Source organism: Crinia signifera, chromosome 4 (genome assembly GCF_055691185.1).
Source record: "Crinia signifera chromosome 4, ASM5569118v1, whole genome shotgun sequence".
Classification (NCBI taxonomy): Eukaryota; Metazoa; Chordata; class Amphibia; order Anura; family Myobatrachidae; genus Crinia; species Crinia signifera.
In genome coordinates this window covers 11,061,994-11,086,047 of record NC_139220.1, presented here as the reverse complement: position 1 = coordinate 11,086,047, position 24,054 = coordinate 11,061,994, and the positions used below count along the sequence as shown (strand labels likewise).

General features: G+C 49.6%; 1 protein-coding gene across 1 annotated transcript in view; it reads left to right on the top strand.

The window, feature by feature from the left end:
• The window catches only part of BMAL2 (basic helix-loop-helix ARNT like 2), a 42,839-nt gene extending 22,859 nt beyond the window's left edge, over positions 1-19,980 (top strand). The window contains exons 4-16 of the mRNA XM_083181072.1: positions 280-437; positions 2,061-2,140; positions 2,704-2,796; positions 3,437-3,554; positions 7,495-7,638; positions 9,059-9,299; positions 10,779-10,885; positions 11,525-11,675; positions 13,358-13,416; positions 13,511-13,619; positions 15,939-16,026; positions 18,124-18,232; positions 19,636-19,980. Coding sequence (XP_083037198.1) covers positions 280-437; positions 2,061-2,140; positions 2,704-2,796; positions 3,437-3,554; positions 7,495-7,638; positions 9,059-9,299; positions 10,779-10,885; positions 11,525-11,675; positions 13,358-13,416; positions 13,511-13,619; positions 15,939-16,026; positions 18,124-18,232; positions 19,636-19,763 — 1,585 coding nt within the window. The 3' untranslated portion in view covers positions 19,764-19,980. The remainder of the gene's footprint in view (positions 1-279; positions 438-2,060; positions 2,141-2,703; positions 2,797-3,436; positions 3,555-7,494; positions 7,639-9,058; positions 9,300-10,778; positions 10,886-11,524; positions 11,676-13,357; positions 13,417-13,510; positions 13,620-15,938; positions 16,027-18,123; positions 18,233-19,635) is intronic.
• The last annotated feature ends 4,074 nt before the right edge of the window (positions 19,981-24,054 follow it).

The following is a 24,054-nucleotide window of genomic DNA, read 5'->3' as shown; positions in this document are numbered from 1 at the left end:
TGTAAAAAGCGCTGTCACATGTGAGACTGACTGACTGACTGACTGACTGCTGTGCGAGGTTCTTGTAGCGTCACAGTGAGTGTAAATAACTGTCACAGGCGAGACTGACTGACTGCTGTGCGAGGTTCTTGTAGCATCACAGTGAGTGTAAATAACTGTCACAGGTGAGACTGACTGACTGACTGCTGTGCGAGGTTCTTGTAGCGTCACAGTGAGCATAAACCACAGAAATCTGTTCCCATCGATAGTGTGATATTTACACATCCTTGGTCCCTGCAGGGAGGCGCACAGCCAGACGGAGAAGAGACGCCGCGATAAAATGAACACCTTGATCGAGGAGCTGTCCGCCATGATCCCCCAGTGCGAGCCCTTACCGCGCAAGCTGGACAAACTCACCGTCCTCCGACTGGCGGTGCAGCACCTGAAATCACTGAAGGGTGAGTGAGTGCGCTCGCACCGGATATGAATGCTTATTACATATTACATGGCTTATATAATGCACTCCAGCCTGTTCGGGATGCGGTCATCTATTAGAATGAACTTAGGTCTACAGTCATTAGGTCGACCCCACTAGGTCGACTGGCAGGAAGGTCGACCTGACTTAAGGTCGACATGGGCCAAGGTCGACATGACTTATGGTCGAATTTGCATAAAGGTCGACATGAGGAAGGTCGACTGGTCATAAGGTCGACATGGGGTTTTCCACTTTTTTGAGCCGACAGCCGGTATTTCATGCCCTACCATCCACTAGGGCGTGGAGGAGGTTATTAAAGCTGTGGTGAGCGAAGCGAGCCACCGTGCCCGAAGCATTGCGAGCGATGCGAGGGTCCGATTCTCATTGCCAACTGTGTCCATGTCGACTGTGTCGACATTCGGATCAAAAAAACTGTGAAAAACCCATGTCGACTTTATGACCAGTCGACCTTCCTCATGTCGACCTTTATGCAAATTCGACCTTAAGTCATGTCGACCTTGGCCCATGTCGACCTTAGGTCAGGTCGACCTTCCTGCCAGTCGACCTAGTGGGGTCGACCTAATGACTGTAGACCTAAGTTCATTCTGACAGATGTACCGATTCCGCCTGTTCTATGTGTCACACTAAGTAAGCCCCATACACACTAGGGCAGTGTTTTTCAACCACTGTGCCTCGAACTGTTCCCAAGTGTGCCACTGCCCCCAGACCTAGAGATGCCCACACCAGTTTACAGCCACCGCCAGATCAACTGTTATTTACTGGTCTCTTCTTTTCATGTAAAGGGCCAATGTATTTTATTTTTGTTACCTGTGGGGACCAGTGTTTTTTTTTTTCCTGTGGGTGCCAATGTGTTTTGCCCTGTGGGATCTCATGGTGTGCCTTGGTAATTTAAAAATCTTATTTAAAAGGTAAAAAGACTGAAAATCACTGGTCTAGACAATATATAGCTAACAATCTAGTTCTACCTACCTACCTACCTATCTATCTATACCAGTAAGCCCGCTCAAAGCAAATGGTTCGAAAGCTGGTCTGCTACCTTGTGATTGCCTCTGTGTTTGTGCATGTGTTAGAGAGAAAGAGATGTAGTTTCCCTCGCTGCCAACAGAAGGCAGTGTTTCGGAGACACACAATCGGACTGTCGTCCAAGGAGTAAGCTGTGAAATGTCGTCGTAGTGCGCTGGAACAATTCAGTCCATACACCAGGCGCTCGGTGGGCTAAATAAAAGACTCCCTTATTGCTGAGCCTGGTTATGTGGATGGACTATATGCGACAGCTGCCATTCTTGCCCACGGATTAGCGCGTCGCTGCGATCACCCAGAAGTGCGAGCCTCATTACCGGCATATAGTACCATTCGCAGGCTGCTTGCGTTAGCATTACGTGCGTTCTGTATTTGGTGTCTGAGCTGAGCGGATTAATGAGAGTTCTGGGCCGATGAATAACGCACTGCGTATCCTGTTACCCCGCTGCATACGTTCCTGCCCTCGGATGGCCCCCAGACACACCACCTGCACATGACTACACCAGGTTCTCTCTAATCCTCTGTCTCCTGCTCCGTACAAACCCTTCCTACATATTCATTGCAGGCTCCAGCAGCGCCTTCGCAGAGGAGAGCTACAAGCCGGCGTTTCTACACCAGGACGAGCTGAGACGTTTAATCCTGAAGGTCAGTGGGATTTCCTCTCCACCTGGAGTCTGGCTGGGTGCAGGTGGAGCAGACTCATGCGCTCCGTGACAATGACGTCTCATCAGCCTGACGTGTCACCTCCTGATGAGAGCAAAAGTCTATATAACGTCACGCTGGCATGGTTGCACGGTGGTTAGCATGGTTGCTGACCGTGCAGGAGGCCATGGGTTAAATCCCTTTCCCTGATAATCACACGTGGCTCCTGGGTATTTGTTTTGCATTAATTGCCCTTTAGTAGGATACATGGAAGAGGATAGACAATAATGGGCTACGAGGTTCTTATCTGCTGTCAGTCTATGTTTCTAATGTCATCCAGTTATTATATTCTAGATCACTGATGGATAACCTTGACACTCCAGCTGTTGTTGAACTACACATCCCAGCATGCCCTGCCTCAGTGTTAGCATGGCCAAATAGTAAAACTCTACAGGGCATGCTGGGATGTGTAGTTCAACAACAGCTGGAGTATCAAGGTTAGCCATCACTGTTCTAGATCCTTTACATTACATGGTTACATATATGTATATATTTTTTTTATCTAGTCGGCTGATGGGTTCCTGTTTGTGGTTGGATGCGACCGAGGGAAAATCCTGTTTGTGTCCGAGTCTGTCTCGAAGACCCTGAAATACAGCCAGGTGCGTGAGTCTGCCGCCCGTGTCCCCTCCCCGATCTGATTCTCCTTCTCTGACACCCTAAAAGCAGACCGAGGCTTTGGGGAAATTGCCACACTGACCCAGAAAGTCGCGAGGTGTGTGTGTGTCTGTGTCTTTGTGGAATTAGAACACTTGGCCTAGTTTCATTGTCTAGGAAACGACACAGGTTGTCGTTCGGATATTGTCCTTGATCCAGCAAATCAATAAAAGGATAATGGTAATCAGGAGAGCATTAAAGACCTGCTGTTAAAGGGAAGCTAAACGTACAGTGTCGCTCTGTATACAGAAAAAGGAATGTTGCGGTATTGTTGTGAATGACGCAAGATGTGTACCGTACTGGGGCGTATGTACTAACCTAACCTAACTATCCTCTGCCCCAGACACACCCTTTTGGGTGAGATTCTGTCCACTTTGGTGCACACTCCGTCTCCTTTCAGGTCTGCAAATCAGGACGGTTGTGAGAGGTGCCCGTTTAAGCTAGTCCTTTATTTGCTTTCATTTGTTAGACTTTACTAAGATGCTAGAGGCTAATATCTGGCTCCTCCCCATTGCCCCCTGCAGTACTCCTATGCTACCTTTAGGGGGAGTCCTAATCGATGCCTCTCCTTCCTTCCGCCATCAGGCTGATCTGATCGGACAGAGTCTCTTTGACTATCTGCATCCCAAAGATGTTGCCAAAGTTAAGGAGCAGCTCTCCTCCTCCGACATCACCCCACGGGAGAAGCTGATCGATGCCAAAAGTAAGTGTGCCTTCAGGGAATGGAACGCCTGTACGCTTTCTCCTTTTATTTCCCCAAACTGTGCTTTTCTGCATGTGAGCAGCCATGATATTCTCCCCACAGTCATGTGATCCACTCTGCCATTGTCATGTGATCAGGGAGGCTTTTTCATTTTGCATTCTTTTTCGCCAAGGCGTCATCGCTGAGCTAAATAAGTGGATGGGTTATAATAAAAAAAAAAAAAAAAAATAAAAATAAATATATATATATACTAGGTGATTCATCGCGCCCTACGGGCGCTCTTCACACCGTCGTAAGGGGCTGCGCCCCCTTAATTTGTGAACATTTGCATATGAGAAAGATGGTTAGAATTGTATGAAAGATGGCCTGTATTGCAACTTGAGTTATAGGTGAAATGTGTTAAATAGAGAGCATATGATGTGGAAGGGGGTGTGTATTGTTTTGTTTAATTAAGAAGCGGTTACAGAGTAAGATGTACATTGATAGTGTGGATGGTACAGTGACATTTGTGGGTGTGGGGGGGCTGTGTGTGCATGTTGTTTAGGTGTGTGCAATAGTATAGTAGGGTGTTTCTGAGTCAGCGGCTCCCCACTGGCGGAGGTCACGACACAGGAAAACAGGAGGCTGGGTAGTGATAGGGGTGTGTGGGCATAAGGGGGACTAAAGAGGAGAGTGGGAGATACTGTGCAGCTTCTGCCAGTGGGTGAGGGTCCAGGGTGGCAGTACAGGAGTACAGGATGAAGGCCCTTAGTCAGTGTCTCCTCCTACTGGGTGGGAGTTCAGGTGCATGAGAGCAGGAGGCTGGGCTATGAGGCATGATAGGGGCATGTGGGCAAAACAGCGTCAGCGACTCCCCAGTGGTGGAAGTTACGGTTCAGGAGAGCAGGAAGCTGGGTAGTGATAGGGGTGTGTGAGTATACGGGGGACTAAAGAGGGGCTTAGGGGTGCCGTGAATTGCGGGAGGGGCGCGGGGGTGCCGTGAATCAAGGGAGGGGGGGCGCAGGTGTCGGCAAATCGCGGGAGAGGGCGGGGGTCCGCAAAGCGTGGGAGGGGGCGTGAATTGCGCGAGGGGGGGTTGCGAATCGTGGGAGGGGGGGAGCGCGGGGGGTCCGTGAATTGCGGGAGGGGGGGGGGGCACGGGGCACGATGAATCACCTAGTTGGTTATATATTCTTGTAGAAGGATGGTAGGATGTTGCTGTCATTCAGAATGCACTTACATAAACAGTAATAGTAGCAGTTTTACTGTAGGTGTTTTAAGTCAGACCTTAAAACACCTACAGTAAAACAGAACAGGTGTTATATATTATACAAAGAAGTGGTTGATGATGTGTAGGTTGACGTGCACATAGTTCATAGCTGTCACTGGAAAAAAATTGCTACAAGAAAAAATCAACACAGAAAGTTCAACACATGTAAATGTTGACATAAGTATGGCACTTCATCGGTGTCCATGTCGACACATGAGAATGAATATGAAAACATTCAAAAAGAAAAATAAATCTTCAAAAACTCATGTCAACCTTTTTCATTGTCGACCATAGCCGTGCCAGTGTTTTGCATGTGCCATTTAATCCTGGGGTTGCCGTGAATCGCGCGCGGGGGTGGGGGGGGAGGGAGGAGGTGAGGGGTGTCCGCGAATCACGGGAGGAGGGGTCGCGGGTGGATGCCGTGAATTGCGGGAGGGGGGTCGCGGGGGGGGGGTGTGGGTGCCGCAAATTGTGGGAGGGGGGGGCGCGGGGGGTTGCAGTGAATCGCGGGAGGGTGGGTCGCGGGGGGTTGCCGCAATGACAGGAGGGGGGGTCAGGGGTGGGGAATCGCGGTTGGGGACACCGTGAACCGCGGGAGGGGGGGCCCGGGGGGTTGGTGCGAATCGTGGGAGGGGGGGTCGCGGGGTGCCACGAATCGCAGGGGGGGGTGTCACAGGGTGGGGCCGCGAATCGCGGGAGTCACCGGGGGTTGCCTGAATTGCCGCGAATCGCTACAAGAAAAAATCAACACAGAAAGGTCAACACATGTAAATGTTGACATAAGTGTGGCACTTCATTGGTGTCCATGTCGACACATAAGAATGAATATGAAAACATTGAAAAAGTGAAAAATAAATCTTGTCAACCTTTTTCATTGTCGACCATAGCCATGTCAGTGTTTTGCATGTGCCCTTTAATCGTGGGGATGCCGTGAATGGGGGGGGGGGAGGGAGGGAGGTGCATACCTCCCAACATGACCTTCTCCAGGAGGGACACATTGCTCTGTTTCTGGACTTTCTTCTTAATTTATGGATTACCATCACCTGTGCTTAAACACCTTTCTTATCAATTACCCTGTTTAAAACAGGTGATGACAATCATAAATTAAGATGGAAGTCTACAACCCAGTGTTACAGCTCCAGACACACTTTGAGTGACAGATGTAGCCAAATATATAAGAGATATATATATATATATTACAAAGTTAACCCTTTCACTGCGCTACATATGTATGTGGGGCTGCAGCAAGACCCCCTTGTTAGTGGGGGAAAGAAGGAAAGATGCTGGAGAAGATATAGAGTGCACCTCAGTATACCACCTCCAATTTCCAAATACAGTATAAAATGTCACTCTGACAAACCATTGAAGTAGACTTAACATTTTAATAAAAAACATATTTAAAAGAATAATCTTTTGCAGTATAATTTGGTCTCATAGTTCACAGATCGTTATTTCATCACAAACAACCCGACGCGTTTCGTCGACAAGACTTCATCAGGGGTGAAAAAACTCTAGATGACAAAGAAGAAAGCCTTTAATATTAAAAGGAGGAAGATCATATTTTCCTTTCCAGTAATTCTCTTTTAAAAAAATGTTGGCGATGTACATACCGATAGTTGAATGAATCTATCAAAATCCAACACTAAACTTGTCCGGATCCTCTAGGACTCCCGAACGAGCTAAACAGACGTTTACTGGTCTCTGTAAATGTTATTATACCAGTGTTAGGATATATATTCTTGACACAAAGGGCGGGACTAGTGATGTCACAGCAGCTGAAATAACAGCAGTATCCACTTATAGGCCAAACTATATTTTGGATAATGCAAGGAAGTGTCCAGTTACGCTAGGGGCCAGCCTATATTTGGGATACTGTCTGTACTGTAATACCTAAGCAGAGGACCGTACACACAGTGGGGGTGATTCAGATTGGTTTGCAAAAGCAAACTCCTTGAATGGACAAAACCATGCTGCACTGCAGGTGGGGCAGATGTAACATATGCAGAGAGAGAGTTACATTAGGGTAGTGGTCAAACTGAAATCTAAATTGCAGTGTAAGAATAAAGCAGCTAGTATTTACCCTGCACAGAAACAAAATAACTCCCCCAAATGTAACTCTCTCTGCACCTGTTAAATCTGCCCCACCTGCAGTGCAGCATGGTTTTGTCCATTAAAAAAAGTTTTTGTTTTTGCAAACCAACCCAGTATTTTATTGCTAAGTATAAAATACAGAAGCCTTTCTTACTCAATAAAAAGCAATATAAAATAGGTAATAAAGTTCCCAAACGCTGATATGAGCGTCTCTCTCATCCATTCATTCGCAGCCTCAGACTAGGATTCTGGAACAGGAACTAAGGTTTCCGCAGCAGAACGAAGTCCGCGCCCAATATTGTACATTCTTGTGAATTTCTGGAAGTTCACGTAATACTTTTGCTGGTTCTGTTCTATAACGAGCCGGTGTTTTGGGCTTGATTTGTACTTTAATTTGTAGAGTGTAAATCTGTATATGGCGGTGTTACCTTCTCCGCCTAGGAGCCGGTACTGCCTCCCTCCGCGCCAATACAGACCTGTAACCACTTGCTGTAGAGATCCCCCGCTTCCGCTCCTTACTGTATTAAGGCAAATGTGTTTCCTCATTGATCCAGACGTCATCTTTTGAACTGACTCAGTCTTATTAAACTATTTTGAAAGCTGGTTTGCAAGTACACACACACTTTCAGGCTGACTCCTCCCGGCTGAACTGCGGGTCCCGGCGCTCGTTCTTCTGCCGGATGAAGATGGGCCGAACGTCTGGCAAGGAGGAAAAGGACTTTCTACCCGGCTCCAAGAAAAAAGGTATTGATTGTTTTGTGTGTGTGTATTTATAAGGCGCCACAAGGTGTCCGCAGCGCCTTACATAGCAAACAAAAAACAAGTTACAAGGTAACATACAGGGTGTGTTGAAAAATACAGTATAAATAGGGGTATAGCTGGTAGAACTTAAATCAGCATCAGTTCAAAAGTAGGTGTCGAAATTGTCGAGGAGACTGAAGATGAAGTAGAGGAAGGGAAGAACAGGACAGGAGGACATGTGAGGTAAAGAGGTAGGGTGAGTATGTGAGGAAGGAGGGCCCTACTCATAAGAGTTAACATACTAAAAGGAGGTGGGTGGACGTACGAAAAACAAAAGGATAAGTAGGAACGGATGGAAACAGAGGCAGGATAGGAGGATCAAAAGAGGTTAGGAGGAGGGATAGGCTAGTCGAAAAAAGTGGGTTTTGAGGGAGCGCTTGCAGGAGGTAAGGGAGTCAGAAAGCCTGATGGGTGGCGGGAGGTTGTTCCAGTGCAGGGGGGCAGCGCGAGAGAAGTCTTGGACACGGGAGTGGGAGGAGGTGATTAGGTGAGAGGTCAGTCGGCGGTCAGCGATGGAGCGAAGAGGACGGGAGGGAGTGTGGATAGAGATCAGTGAAGAGAGGTAAGGAGCTGTGGAGGAGGAGAGAGCCTTGTAGGTGGTGGTGAGGAGTTTAAAGAGAACTCGGAAAGGATATATTGTTTTACAAGGTGAGATTGATTAAACACAGATTCCTTAGGATAGGGCTAATTGCGTTGATCCAGGAGAAGGCAAGACGGAACAACCGATGTGGCAGTGGCCAATTTGCCTTAGTGAGATTTTTACCAACGAAAATCCATTTCCATACTGGGCAGAGATGAGTTATTCAACCATACCTGGAATAGTCTGTCCATGCACGGCCGGAGGATATGGACGTGTTCTGGTGTCAGTATAGGAGGTGAAATGTATGATTTGAGCCATTCCTCCAGACTCCGCATTACCACCTCTCATCCACTAGATGGCGCTCCCGCCAGCAGTCACACTTCTGTGTTCTCTGCTTCAGAAACATAGTTAGCATTAGTTTGTTATTTCCTAGAACAGCGGTTCCCAACCCTGGTCCTCCAGCACTCCCAACAGAGCACGATTTCCAGGTCTCCACACAGAATCACAGGTGAAATAATTAGCTCCTCCTGTGGATCTTTTAAAATGGGTCTGAATAATGAGTGCACCTGTGCACTTGCCGGGTGTCCTGGAAAACGTGCACTGTTGAGGGTACTTGAGGACCAGGGTTGGGAACCACTGACCTAGAGCTGTGTGTGTGTCCACAATAAACATTTACTTACAAAGGACATAAAGTCAATGACTAGTAGATCAACGCCTTCCAATGTAGTTCTTTGTAGATTGCCCTTGGGGGCGTAGCCTGACACGAGTCTCCTCCCCATGCAGAGCACCGGCGGTACTGTACCATCCACTGCACGGGTTACTTGAGGAACTGCCTATCCAGCGAGGTGGGCATGAAAGAAGACTGCGATGTGGGCAAAGAGTCGTACAACTTCAGCTGCCTCGTGGCCATTGGCCGGTCACATCCGTTCATCATACCGCAAAGCACGGCGGAGATTAGAGTGAAGCCCACAGAGTTCATTACCCGTTATACCATGGATGGTAAATTTGTCTATGTGGATCAGCGGTAAGGACCCGCAAAGGCTGCACTTCTTGTCTTTTGTACTGTACTTCTGTGGATTATGGATTTACCTAATGATGGTCTGGCTAAATGCAATTAGGGCAGTTTGTCATATATGACCATTCTACATGAGGTGGCTGAACATTTATTTTTTATTATTTATTTAATTTAAAATTTTGTCGAGATTGTAATAAGCCATAACCATACATTTGCAGGGGTGGGAAGGCTCCTGGGAAGTAGGTGGCAGCTCCTTGTACCTGGAGCGGCAGGGGTGGGATGGGTCCTGAGTAGGAGGTGGAGCTCCTTGTACCTGGAGCTGCAGGGATGGGTACCTGGTTCAGCAGGGTGGGACAGGTGCTGGGTGGGAGGTAGTGCTTCTTGTAGCTGCAGCGGTGGGATCGGTCCTGGGAGGGTCGTTGAGCTCCCTTTACCTGGAGCGGCAGGGGTGGGACTGGTCCTGAGTGGGAGGTGAGGCTCCTTGTACCTGGAGATGCAGGGGTAAGACTGGTCCTGAGTGGGAGGTGGGACTCCTTGTACCTGGAGTGGCAGGGGTGGGACAGCTGGTTTGGAGGTGGCGCTTCTTGTAGCTACAGGGGTGGGATCAGTCCTGGGAGGTTGAGCTCCTTGTACCTGAAGCGGCAGGGGTGGAATGGGTCCTGAGTGGGAGGTGGAGCTCCTTGTACCTGGTTCAGCAGGGGTGGGACAGGTGCTGGGTGGGAGGTAGCGCTCCTTGCAGCTGCAGGGGTGGGATCGGTCCTGGGAGGGAGGTGGAGCTTCTTGGACCTGGAGCGGCAGGGATGGGACAGCTGGGTGGGAGGTGGCGCTTGTAGCTACAGGGGTGGGATCAGTCCTGGGAGGGTCATTGAGCTCCTTGTGCCTGGAGCCGCAGGGGTGGGACTGGTCCTGAGTGGGAGGTGGAGCTCCTTGTACCTGGTTCAGCAGGGGTGGGACAGGTGCTGGGTGGGAGGTAGCGCTCCTTGCAGCTGCAGGGGTGGGATCGGTCATGGGAGGGTCATTGAGCTCCTTGTGCCTGGAGCCGCAGGAGTGGGACTGGTCCTGAGTGGGAAGTGGAGCTCCTTGTACCTGGTTCAGCAAGGGTGGGACAGGTGCTGGGTGGGAGGTAGCGCTCCTTGCAGCTGCAGGGGTGGGATCGGTCCTGGGAGGGTCATTGAGCTCCTTGTGCCTGGAGCGGCAGGGATGGGACAGCAGGGTGGGAGGTGGCGCTTCTTGTAGCTAAAGGGGAGGGATCAGTCCTGGGAGGTGAGGCTCCTTGTACTTGGAGATGTAGGGGTGGGACAGGTGCTGAGTGGGATTGAAGCTCTTGTACCGGAGGATGCAGGTGGGCGGTGTCCTAGATGGGAGGAGGAGCGCATTGTATTTGGAGATGCAGGGGGTGGGATGGATCTTGGATGGGAGGTGGGGCTCTCTGTAGCTGGAGCTGCGAATGCGGACGCTCTATTCATCTGAATGCAATGCTTCTTCCAGAGCTACAGCCATATTGGGTTACCTTCCCCAGGAGCTCCTCGGCACTTCCTGCTACGAATACTTCCACCCGGATGACCACAGCCATTTAACAGAGCAACACAAAGCCGGTAACTTCTACTTGTTTTGCCTCTTTAGGTTTACTAAGTAACCAAACCTAATTTACCAACGCGTTTCATTCCCAATGCAATTTTCTTAGACCTTCCTTTGTCCTTATTAGTTGTATTATCCCTTCCCACTTGTGTGATTCCCACTCTATATATCCTTTCAGAATGACCTTCAGTCCATGTTCTTCCCATGTACATGTTGGTCACGCGTTTCACTTGTTTCTCTCCAACCTTTCTATGCCATCATTGGTTGTATTCTTTCTTCTAAAACTTTGTTTTTCCCACCACTTTTGTGAATCTCTTAGATTTATGGCACCATCCATGCGCTCTCATGTATTAGGTTTTTTTGTTTGTTACCCGACGCATTTCATGCATCTATCAGTCTCTTTTAAGCAGTAATTATTTGTGCACATTTCATTGTCCATTTCTGTCGTCTTTAAATAAATATTTTTGCATTGTGATCTGTATGGTAGCGGGGCTCCGTTTTGTCCTAAGGAAGCGCTGCTGTCGGCGGTTTCTGGGCCCCGAGAGGTGACATTGGTTGCCCCGCTGCATGTAAAAGGCAGATAAATGGGTTTTGAGTGCACGGGCCTGAAGTGATTCTTTGTTCCCGTCTGATGTTTCTCCTTTCTCCACCACAAGTCCTCCAGAGTAAGGAGAAGATCCTGACCAATGACTACAAATTCAAGGCGAAAGATGGGTCCTTCATTATCTTGAAGAGCCAGTGGTTCAGTTTCATCAACCCGTGGACCAAGGAATTTGAGTATATTGTGTCCGTGAACACTGTGGTTTCGTAAGTCTCTCTCTTGCAGTCCTACCTCACATTTCATTTCTTGTTCATTTTATCGCCAAGTGGCTTCTCCACCCTAATACATCCCAGCGCATGTACATCCCAGGTATTACATCCCAGCGCATATACATCCCAGTTATTACATCCCAGTTATTACATCCCAGCACATGTACATCAGTTATTACATCCATGTACATCCCAGTTACTACATCCCAGCGCATGTACATCCCAGTTATTACATCCCAGCGCATGTACATCCCAGTTATTACATCCCAGCGCCTGTACATCAGTTATTACACCCCAGCGGAAGTACATCCCAGCCCTATTACATCCCAGCGCCTGTACATCAGTTATTACATCCCAGAGGAAGTACATCCCAGCACTATTACATCCCAGCGCATGTACATCAGTTATTACATCCCAGCGCATGTACATCCCAGTTATTACATCCCAGCACATTTACATCCCAGTTACTACATCCCATCACATGTGTATCCCAGTTATTACATCCCAGCGCATGTACATCCCAGTTATTACACCCCAGCGCACGTACATCCCAGTTATTACACCCCAGCGCACGTACATCCCAGTTATTACACCCCAGCGCACGCACATCCCAGTTATTACACCCCAGAGCACGTACATCCCAGTTATTACATCCCAGTGCTCTTTCCAGTGCGCCCCCCCCCCCCCCCATGTCATTAAGATTAAGTGGACTGGCATAATTTAAACTGACATTTGGGATGTGTATATGGGCATAACCAGTAGCAGTATATAGCTTGGCATGTGTATACAGACATCATCTGGAGCGGTATATAGCTTGGCATGTGTGTACAGACGTCACTAGGTGCGGTATATAGCTTGGCATGTGTGTACAGACGTCACCTGGAGCGGTATATAGCTTGGCCTGTGTGTACAGACGTCACCTGGAGCGGTATATAGCTTGGCATGTGTGTACAGACGTCACCTGGAGCGGTATATAGCTTGGCCTGTGTGTACAGACGTCACCTGGAGCGGTATATAGCTTGGCATGTGTGTACAGACGTCACCTGGAGCGGTATATAGCTTGGCCTGTGTGTACAGATGTCACCAGGAGCGGTATATAGCTTGGCCTGTGTGTACAGATGTCACCTGGAGCGGTATATAGCTTGGCATGTGTGTACAGACGTCACCAGGAGCGGTATATAGCTTGGCCTGTGTGTACAGACGTCACCAGGAGCGGTATATAGCTTGGCCTGTGTGTACAGACGTCACCTGGAGCGGTATATAGCTTGGCTTGTGTGTACAGACGTCACCTGGAGCGGTATATAGCTTGGCCTGTGTGTACAGACGTCACCTGGAGCGGTATATAGCTTGGCCTGTGTGTACAGACGTCACCTGGAGAGGTATATAGCTTGGCCTGTGTGTACAGACGTCACCTGGAGCGGTATATAGCTTGGCCTGTGTGTAAAGATGTCACCAGGAGCGGTATATAACTTGGCATGTGTGTACAGACGTCACCTGGAGCGGTATATAGCTTGGCATGTGTGTACAGACGTCACCTGGAGCGGTATATAGCTTGGCCTGTGTGTACAGACGTCACCTGGAGAGGTATATAGCTTGCAGCTGCTGGTTATAGCATCGTTAGTGTTAGGTTTAGTGGTGATGTCACTGGTTATCTCGTACGAGTAACGTGTCTCCTGTAGGGGTCAGGGGTCGTCGCTGGAAACGGCATCTCGCCCGGGCAGCTCCCACTCATCAGAAGGTAATTGACGCAGTATCGCTTTCGTATACAATTAATTGGGATGTAGTCACCTGGTACCCTGTAACACTCTGTCATATTGCGCTCCCCCCACCAGATACTTCCAAACGCCCCTTCCTCAGCCTACCCGGGATGTCCGGCGGAACACTGCTCGGAGCCGCGAACATTGGGAGAGAGATTGCAAAGCAAATTGTGGAACTGCAGCGGTAAGCGCTACGCGTTTGTGTCTGTAAAGTGTTACGCGTTTGTGTCTGTAAAGGGCTATAAAGTACTACGCGTTTGTGGCTGTAAAGTGTTACGCGTTTGTGTCTGTAAAGTGCTACACGTTTGTGTCTGTAAAGGGCTATAAAGTACTACGCGTTTGTGTCTGTAAAGGGTTACGCGTTTGTGTCGGTAAAGGGTTACGCGTTTGTGTCGGTAAAGGGCTACGCGTTTGTGTCTGTAAAGGGCTACGCGTTTGTGTCTGTAAAGTGCTACGCGTTTGTGTCTGTAAAGTGCTACGTGTTTGTGTCTGTAAAGTGTTACGCGTTTGTGTCTGTAAAGTGCTACACGTTTGTGTCTGTAAAGGGCTATAAAGTACTACGCATTTGTGTCTGTAAAGGGCTATGCGTTTGTGTCTGTAAAGGGCTATGCGTTTGTGTCTGTAAAGGGCTACGCGTTGTGTCTGTAAAGGGCTACGCGTTTGTGTCTGTAAAGGGCTATGCGTTTGTGTCTGTAAAGGGCTACGCGTTTGTGTCTGTAAAGGGCTACGCGTTTGTGTCTGTAAAGGGCTACGCGTTTGTCTGTAAAGGGCTACGCGTTTGTGTCTGTAAAGGGCTACGCGTTTGTGTCTGTAAAGTGTTACGCGTTTGTGTCTGTAAAGGGCTATAAAGTACTACGCATTTGTGTCTGTAAAGGGCTATGCGTTTGTGTCTGTAAAGGGCTACGCGTTTGTGTCTGTAAAGGGCTACGCGTTTGTGTCTGTAAAGGGCTATGCGTTTGTGTCTGTAAAGGGCTACGCGTTTGTGTCTGTAAAGGGCTACGCGTTTGTGTCTGTAAAGGGCTATAAAGTACTACGCATTTGTGTCTGTAAAGGGCTATGCGTTTGTGTCTGTAAAGGGCTACGCGTTTGTGTCTGTAAAGGGCTATGCGTTTGTGTCTGTAAAGGGCTATGCGTTTGTGTCTGTAAAGGGCTACGCGTTTGTGTCTGTAAAGGGCTACGCGTTTGTGTCTGTAAAGTGCTACGCGTTTGTGTCTGTAAAGTGTTACGCGTTTGTCTGTAAAGTGCTACACGTTTGTGTCTGTAAAGGGCTATAAAGTACTACGCATTTGTGTCTGTAAAGTGCTATGCGTTTGTGTCTGTAAAGTGTTACGCGTTTGTGTCTGTAAAGGGCTATAAAGTACTACGCGTTTGTGTCTGTAAAGGGTTACGCGTTTGTGTCGGTAAAGGGCTACGCGTTTGTGTCTGTGTAAAGGGCTACGCGTTTGTGTCTGTAAAGTGCTACGCGTTTGTGTCTGTAAAGTGCTACACGTTTGTGTCTGTAAAGGGCTATAAAGTTCTACGCATTTGTGTCTGTAAAGGGCTATGCGTTTGTGTCTGTAAAGGGCTATGCGTTTGTGTCTGTAAAGGGCTATAAAGTACTACGCATTTGTGTCTGTAAAGGGCTACGCATTTGTGTCTGTAAAGAGCTATGCGTTTGTGTCTGTAAAGGGCTACGCGTTTGTGTCTGTAAAGGGCTACGCGTTTGTGTCTGTAAAGTGCTACACGTTTGTGTCTGTAAAGGGCTATAAAGTTCTACGCATTTGTGTCTGTAAAGGGCTATGCGTTTGTGTCTGTAAAGGGCTATGCGTTTGTGTCTGTAAAGGGCTATAAAGTACTACGCATTTGTGTCTGTAAAGGGCTACGCATTTGTGTCTGTAAAGAGCTATGCGTTTGTGTCTGTAAAGGGCTACGCGTTTGTGTCTGTAAAGGGCTACGCATTTGTGTCTGTAAAGGGCTACGCATTTGTGTCTGTAAAGAGCTATGCGTTTGTGTCTGTAAAGAGCTATGCGTTTGTGTCTGTAAAGGGCTACGCGTTTGTGTCTGTAAAGGGCTACGCGTTTGTGTCTGTAAAGGGCTACGCGTTTGTGTCTGTAAAGGGCTACGCGTTTGTGTCTGTAAAGGGCTACGCGTTTGTGTCTGTAAAGGGCTACGCGTTTGTGTCTGTAAAGGGCTACGCGTTTGTGTCTGTAAAGGGCTACGCGTTTGTGTCTGTAAAGGGCTACGCATTTGTGTCTGTAAAGAGCTATGCGTTTGTGTCTGTAAAGGGCTACGCGTTTGTGTCTGTAAAGGGCTACGCGTTTGTGTCTGTAAAGGGCTACGCGGTTGTGTCTCGCTGTAATGGTTACATTCAGGGAACGATGAATGCGCGGGGTGCCAGCCAGTGCAGGGCAAAAGAGTAGGGTTGATGTGCAGACACCTGAGGGCATTGCCCAGTTGCTGCTTGTATGGGTGCTCGCTCAGCGTGTCCATGTTACTCAATGTGTAAGTCTCTTCTCATTCGCAGGTTGCAGTCGCCACTGTTTAATGAGGACGTAAGTCCTAGCGATCTCCGAAAGAATTCTCCCCTGCCCCTGACTCTGCCATCCACTGAGGTAAGCGGCTAACTCTTGGCCTGTCTCATGTGCATGTCATATGGTGATAACAGTCTGCACAGGTGTGGAACAGGGCTCAGGGGGGTCAGTACTTAACCCGGCCCTGGTGAGGAGGAATAATGTGATGGCTGCTAGCTCTCTGTAGGAGTAACGAATTCTCATGGTGGAAGCAGCAGGATGCCACAGACTGAGAGTTATATAGTGGGAGGAGCAGGGTCCCCAGCAGCACAGAGTATATCAGGAGATGAGTGATGTGTCAGTGAGGACAGGGCTGCATGTGACAGGGACAGTGACATGATGTGAGGAGGGGAATGGGGGCAGCAGGAAGCCACAGACTGGGAGTTATATAGTGGGAGGAGCAGGGTCCCCAGCAGCACAGAGTATATCAGGAGATGAGGGATGTGTCAGTGAGGACAGGGCTGCATGTGACAGGGGCAGTGACATGATGTGAGGAGGGGAATGGGGGCAGCAGGAAGCCACAGACTGAGAGTTATGTAGTGGGAGGAGCAGGATCCCCAGCAGCACAGAGTATATCAGCAGATGAGTGATGTGTCAGTGAGGACAGGGCTGCATGTGACAGGGGCAGTGACATGATGTGAGGAGGGGAATGGGGGCAGCAGGAAGCCACAGACTGAGAGTTATATAGTGGGAGGAGCAGGGTCCCCAGCAGCACAGAGTATATCAGGAGACGAGTGATGTGTCAGTGAGGACAGGGCTGCATGTGACAGGAGCCAGTGGCATGATGTGAGGAGGGGAATGGAGGCAGCAGGAAGCCACAGACTGAGAGTTATATAGTGGGAGGAACAGGGTCCTCAGCAGCACAGAGTGTATCAGGAGATGAGTGATGTGTCAGTGAGGACAGGGCTGCATGTGACAGGGGCAGTGACATGATGTGAGGAGGGGAATGGAGGCAGCAGGAAGCCACAGACTGAGAGTTATATAGTGGGAGGAGCAGGGTCCCCCAGCAGCACAGAGTATATCAGGAGATGAGGGATGTGTCAGTGAGGACAGGGCTGCATGTGACAGGGGCAGTGACATGATGTGAGGAGGGGAATGGAGGCAGCAGGAAGCCACAGACTGAGAGTTATATAGTGGGAGGAGCAGGGTCCCCCAGCAGCACAGAGTATATCAGGAGATGAGGGATGTGTCAGTGAGGACAGGGCTGCATGTGACAGGGGCAGTGACATGATGTGAGGAGGGGAATGGGGGCAGCAGGAAGCCACAGACTGAGAGTTATATAGTGGGAGGAGCAGGGTCCCCAGCAGCACAGAGTATATCAGGAGATGAGGGATGTGTCAGTGAGGACAGGGCTGCATGTGATAGGGGCAGTGACATGATGTGAGGTGGGGAATGGGGGCAGCAGGAAGCCACAGACTGAGAGTTATATAGTGGGAGGAGCAGGGCCCCCCAGCAGCACAGAGTATATAAGGAGATGAGTGATGTGTCAGTGAGGACAGGGCTGCATGTGACAGAGGCAGTGACATGATGTTAAGAGGGGAATGGAGGCAGCAGGAAGCCACAGACTGAGAGTTATATTGTGGGAGGAGCAGGGTCCCCAGCAGCACAGAGTATATCAGGAGATGAGGGATGTATGAGTGAGGACAGAGATACATGTGACAGGGGCAGTGACATGATGTGAGGAGGGGAATGGAGGCAGCAGGAAGCCACAGACTGAGAGTTATATTGTGGGAGGAGCAGGGTCCCCAGCAGCACAGAGTATATCAGGAGATGAGGGATGTATGAGTGAGGACAGAGATACATGTGACAGGGGCAGTGACATGATGTGAGGAGAGGAATGGAGGCAGCAGGAAGCCACAGACTGAGAGTTATATAGTGGGAGGAGCAGGGTCTCCTAGCAGTGATATGAGGCTACTTAATTCAGTATGAGTCTGTTGTCGCATACAGCAGGGCCGTAACTAGGGGGGGGGGGGGGGGGGCTAGGGGGTCACGCGCACCGGGCGCTGGAGGGTGGGGGCGCTAGTTTGGTGTCCCGGCAGCGTGGTCCCTGGGATGAGCCCTGCATACAGTCACCACTTTATATTATATTAAAGTCCTACATAAGTGTATAGTAATGATGTAATGATGTGACTTCCCCAGGTACAGAAGGGTGAGTTGGTACAACTGTCACCCACAGAAATAGAGAAATTGGGCACGTCTTCTCAGAGTGAAGTTTTACCTTCATTTCCGATTCCAGACCACCTTCTGGGTAAGTTATTTCTTGTGCTTTCATTACAGGGGGGAACATAAACCAGTCCTCAGAGAGGCCATTTGCACAATCAAGGGGAAGAAAAGGGGGAGGAGAAAGAGAGAGAGAGAGAACGCCATGAGGGCTCAGTTGCTGCCACCCCTCCACTGTATCTTTGGGCCCAATTCAGGCCTGATTGCACGGCTGCTAATTAGCAGAACCCTGAGATCAGGTGTACACTGCCCAGTCAGAGTGAAATCTTGCCCCCGTGCAAGCCTGTGATAAGCTGCAAATCCCTCCACAATCATTCACCATCAATAGATTCCCCAGTGTGCACAGTGTGTGCGTAGCCCAGGACTTACTCAGCGGGTGTGATAGAATCAGGCTGATCGGGGGTGGAGCTGACGTCACATGACTTCCTCTCACACACCTGGCCACGCCTGTGTATTTCCTGACACTGCCAGATAACAGCCGCTCACCATGTAATGATTCCCCAGTGTGCGCAGTGTGTGCGTAGCCCAGGACTTACTCAGCAGCTGTGATAGAATCAGGCTGATCGGGGGCGGAGCTGGTGTCACATGACTTCCCCTCATACACCTGGCCCTGCCTGCATTATCCCTGACACTCCCAGATAACAGCCGCTCACCATGTAATGATTCCCCAGTGTGCGCAGTGTGTCCGTAGCCCAGGACTTACTCAGCGGCTGTGATAGAATCAGGCTGATCGAGGGTGGTGCTGATGTCACATGACTTCCCCTCACACACCTGGCCACGCCTGCGTATTACCTGACACTCCCAGATAACAGCCGCTCACCATGTAATGATTCCCCAGTGTGCGCAGTCTGTGTGTAGCCCAGGACTTACTCAGCGGCTGTGATAGAATCAGGCTGATCGGGGGCGGAGCTGACATCACACGACTTCCCCTCATACACCTGGCCACACCTGCGTATTACCTGACACTCCCAGATAACAGCCGCTCACCATGTAATGATTCCCCAGTGTGCGCAGTGTGTCCGTAGCCCAGGACTTACTCAGTGGCTGCGATAGAATCAGGCTGATCGGGGGCGGAGCTGACGTTACATGACTTCCCCTCATACACCTGGCCACGCCTGCGTATTACCTGACACTCCCAGATAACAGCCGCTCACCATGTAATGATTCCCCAGTGTGTGCAGTCTGTGCGTAGCCCAGGACTTACTCAGCGGCTGTGCTAGAATCAGACTGATCGGGGCGGAGCTGACGTCACATGACTTCCCCTCACACACCTGGCCACGCCTGCGTTTTCCCCGACACTCCCAGAAAACGGCCAGGTACCACCTCCAAGCGTCGGCTTCCTGTTGCCTAGCCTGCGAATTCACACTGCGCGGTCAGCTCGGACTCCGGCCCCTTGTACACACTTTATGACCTGTAATTCCTGTCTCCTAGGTGTCGGCTCCACTCTGGATTTTGAGAATGATGAAACTGCCATAGCCGCCATTATGAACTTTTTTGAAGTGGACGGCGGCCTGGCAGACGGTGGCGGAGACCTGAACGACATACACTGGACACTTTAGCAGGGCTGACACGTGAACGCACAAAGTACTGTAATACACCCGGCTTGGACACCACCGGCATTATTTTTGTATTTTTGTTATCTGCATATCGCACAAAAGGAAACCACTCTCAGCATTTCTTACCGGAGCGCGGCGAGATCACTTCCTGCGGCATAGAGATATAGGATAATCCGATATTTTCATACTTGTTATTAAATCCCTCTATCCTTGTACAAGACTCCTTGCGTGGTGTGTTGGTATCTCGCTGGGGATAATAGGGGTACTAGGGTTTCGTGTGGTCTCCATTGACGTGATCCTATTGTCTTGGCAGCTCCCAGTTACTATAGTAACAGCCATGGTGGTTCTCTAGGCACCTCATTGGCCGGTCATACGGTCAGATAATCCCGGCTGGCAAAGAAATCCTCGGATCCATAGAGGTCAGAATGGCTGTGGGACCAGTTTTGGGGCCACACAATGGATCTGCACAATGTATATCTTAATTATTTTATAATTCTCTTAATATATTTGCACTGAGAGGAACTTGTTCGCGCGGATCGACTGATAGTGTTATCGGTACTTGTTTCCTAGCACGGCCACACCGATTTGCATCGGGGTGATCGTGTCGGAAAAATCGCGTCCATCGCATGCAACCAAATCGCATGCGATGCGATCGACCCGATTTTTACATTGAATCAAATGTGAATAGGGCCCCTGGGACCCTATTTTGCATTGGATTCAATGTAAAGTATTCCCCAGACCCCCAATTTTACCCCCTCAACGCCACCCCACGATTGACGCCAACCCAAACGTGGCGAGCGGCGGCGGTGCGCGTCCTCCGACCTTTTCATATTCCTACTATCCACGTCGGCGTAAAGTTGAGAATATAAAGTGTGGTGAGCCACCGAGCCCGAAGCGTGGCGAGCGGATGCGTATAACTTCACAGGTATACGCGTCCCCTCGTGGGGCTCGCTGCACTCGCCACGCTTCGGGCTCGCTGCGCTCGCCACACTTTATATTCTCAACTCCACGACGACGTGGATAGTAGGGGTATGAAAAGGTCGTAGGACGCGTACCGCCGCCCCTCGCGGGCTCACCACGCTTCGGGTTGGCGTCAATCGTGGGGTCACGCTCACAATGGGATTGCGTAACCCATGATGGGGCCATATACAATGTAAAATGGGTCATATCATCCCATTTCACATTGTTTGCTATGTAAAATGGACTTAATCAAGTCCATCTCATCTTGTGCCATTATAATGGCACAAGACCGACTCGATGCTCCCAATTTCAATGTTAAAAATATTTTAACATTGAAGTCTATGGCAAAATCGGGGGCATCGCGTCGGGGGCCATGTTAATGCACGCGGCAAAATGGACTGATTTCAAAGGAAATCGTGTCCATCGCGTCCATCGCGTCCATCGTGTACCTTAACTTTAAGGTACACGATGCCCGCGATTGTGGCCGTGCTAGGAAACAAGTACCATGTTATCTATGTAGACTAAGGGCCTTATTCGAGTTCACTCTTTCAGACAAAATCCTTCTTAGATGGACAAAACCATGTGCACTGCAGGTGGGGCAGATGTAACTTGTGCAGATCTAATTAGATTTGGGTGGGGTTTTACTTCAAAGTGAGATCTATATTGCAGTGTTAAAATAAAGCAGCCAGTATTTACCCTGCACAGAATCACCAAAAAATCACCAAATCTATTTCTATCTGCACATGTTAAATCTGCCCCCCTGCAGTGCACATGGTTTTGTCCATCTAAGAAGGATTTTGTCAGAGTGAACTCGAATAAGGGCCTAAGTCCGTGAGGATCTATAGAACGAGGGACCCTCAGGCCACGAGATCCGCAGCAGCGCCAGTAACACCAACAGCTGGACGAATGAGGGATAACTTTCAGCGTCACATGGTCCTGTTGGCGCAGTTGTTCGTAATTGGCGCGCACAAGATTCAGGATCCTCCGGCTGCATTTACGCACACGCCCAGCAATTCTCCTATTGTGTTCACTTGGGGTATGGGGCCAGATGTGCTAAGCCTTAAAGTGATAAAGTAGAGAGTGTTAAAGTCCCAGCCAGTCAGCTCCCAACTTCCATGTCACATCATGTGTTTGAAAAATGATGGTTATGAGCTAATTGGTTGTTGGTTTATCACCACTCCGCTTTATCACTTTTACAAAGCTTAGTGCATCTCGTCCTTAGTCTGGAATTAGGGTTCTATTGGGGCGAGGAACAAAACGATATCACAATCTCTCCCCAATAATGTCGGTAATTGTGCAGCGAGTATGGACTCCTACGTGGTGTCTTTGGCGCAGAGGAATAACAGCAGAGCGCAGCTAAGTCATAGACCGCGGGTGTCCCTACAGGTGACCAGCCCCCGTATAATTACCCCTGTATACAGGACTGTATATGTGCATCCTGCACTCCCCGGTAATCGCATAATAAGTCCAGCTCAAACGCTCATAGTCTACAGAGAATTTCACGTCGTTAAATCGAACAGGCGACAAACTGAAACATTACGGACATATTTATTTATAACTGAACCTAATTAAGTGTTTTATTTTTGGGGCGTTTTGTAACCCTAATAGATAATACAGGTCATTGTCCTATAAGACCAATGCTGACGTACATCTGGTGGCATCTACAGTGACAGTAGTTCAGCCACCGCGCTGATTGGTAGAAATAAGGTAACGAGGATTGTACCAATCACTGCTGATTCTCCCGGCCATCGGTCCCAACATCTTCAGATGAATCCTATTCTGTAATACTACTGGTATACAGTATATCACTGTTGCTCCCTTCCCCCTGCCAAATATAAAAGTCCTGTAGGCCGCAGAAGCCAATGAGGTTTTTTATTTTTCATTCTCTGACGCACCTGGCCAGTAAAATGGATGCTTGTGCGGTGTTCTACTTGCCTGCATACATTACTGCACTTGATCCCTGACTAAATAGACCAGGGGTGTCCAAACATTTTGCGACGAGGGCCAGATTTTTTTGAGGTGAAAATGTGGGGGCCGACCATTCAGCCTGACATTCTTTGAATCATTAATCCTATCAGAATGGTCCCCCACTCTGCCCCCATTCACTCTATGTCCCCCAGCCTGCCCCTCCTTCACTGTATGTCCCCCATTCACTGTATGTTCCCCACTCTGCACCCATTCACTCTGTCCCACAGCCTGCCCCCCTTCTCTTAATGTCCATCAGGGCCTCCATTCATTGTATGTCCCCAAGCCTGACTCTCCTTCACTGTATTACTCCCATTCACTGTATGTACCCCACTCTGCCTCCATTCACTGTATGTCCCCCACTCTGCCCCCTCCCTTCTCTGTATGTTTCCCAGCCCCTTGTGTGAGCCAGAGGATGGAGAGGCAAAGCAGGCACTGCAAGGACAGGAGATGCTTGGGCTCCCGCTGCCGCCCTCCTCCACTCTGCATGTTACGGGAGCAAACTTCCCCCTTTCTGCCCCCCTCCCCAAACACTGCTGTCACTGTGATTGTGGAGTAGGGTGATATACGATTGCAGCAGCAGGGATACAGATGGGGCAGGTCCCATCTTTGCAGGGGATGGGAATGGCGACGCCAGCCGCCATCCCCCGCCAGCGCCATATCTATAGCGAGAAGGTGATGCGCATGCACGAGTGACGCGCGCGCCCCCTTCCGACGGCGCTTCCAGTCGCTCCCCCGGGTCACCGCCGGCTTGTCGGCGGTCACCCGGGGTCCCCACCGCCTGCCCGCACCCCCCCTAACCCTAGTGGTGTAGCTAGGTTCCACGGTGCCCGGAGCAAGGGCATGTTTCGTGCCCCCCCCCGATTTGTAGTAGGTGGGACCCTTGCGTGGCGAAAAGGGGGCACAGCCTAACATTATACCACGCACCGTAATGCCCATTGCACATTTTAGCGAATGGAGGATGCCCATGATTGGTGGTGTGGGTGGGGGAATGGTGGGTGCCGAATTACTGCAGTTATCAGCGGGCAGATGTGGGGTGGGCGCAGGTGTGGGAGCATAATACAGGCACAGCTGTGGGGACGGAGAGGCTAGAGCAGTGGTCTCCAACCTTATTTGAGTGTGTCTGTTGCCAGGGGTTAAAATTACATTCTATCTATCGCCTGCTGCAGCGCGTGTGTCCCATTGAAGATCTAGTATATCACCTACTGTAATAATTGCTAATTAAACCTGTTATTTCACCTATCACATTACATATATCTTTTATCACTCTGTGTCACCACTTCGGGAATCAAATAATTCTGCAGTAAAATATTATGATTGATGACATCTCATGATCTGCTCAACAAATACATCATATATGGGGCTGATG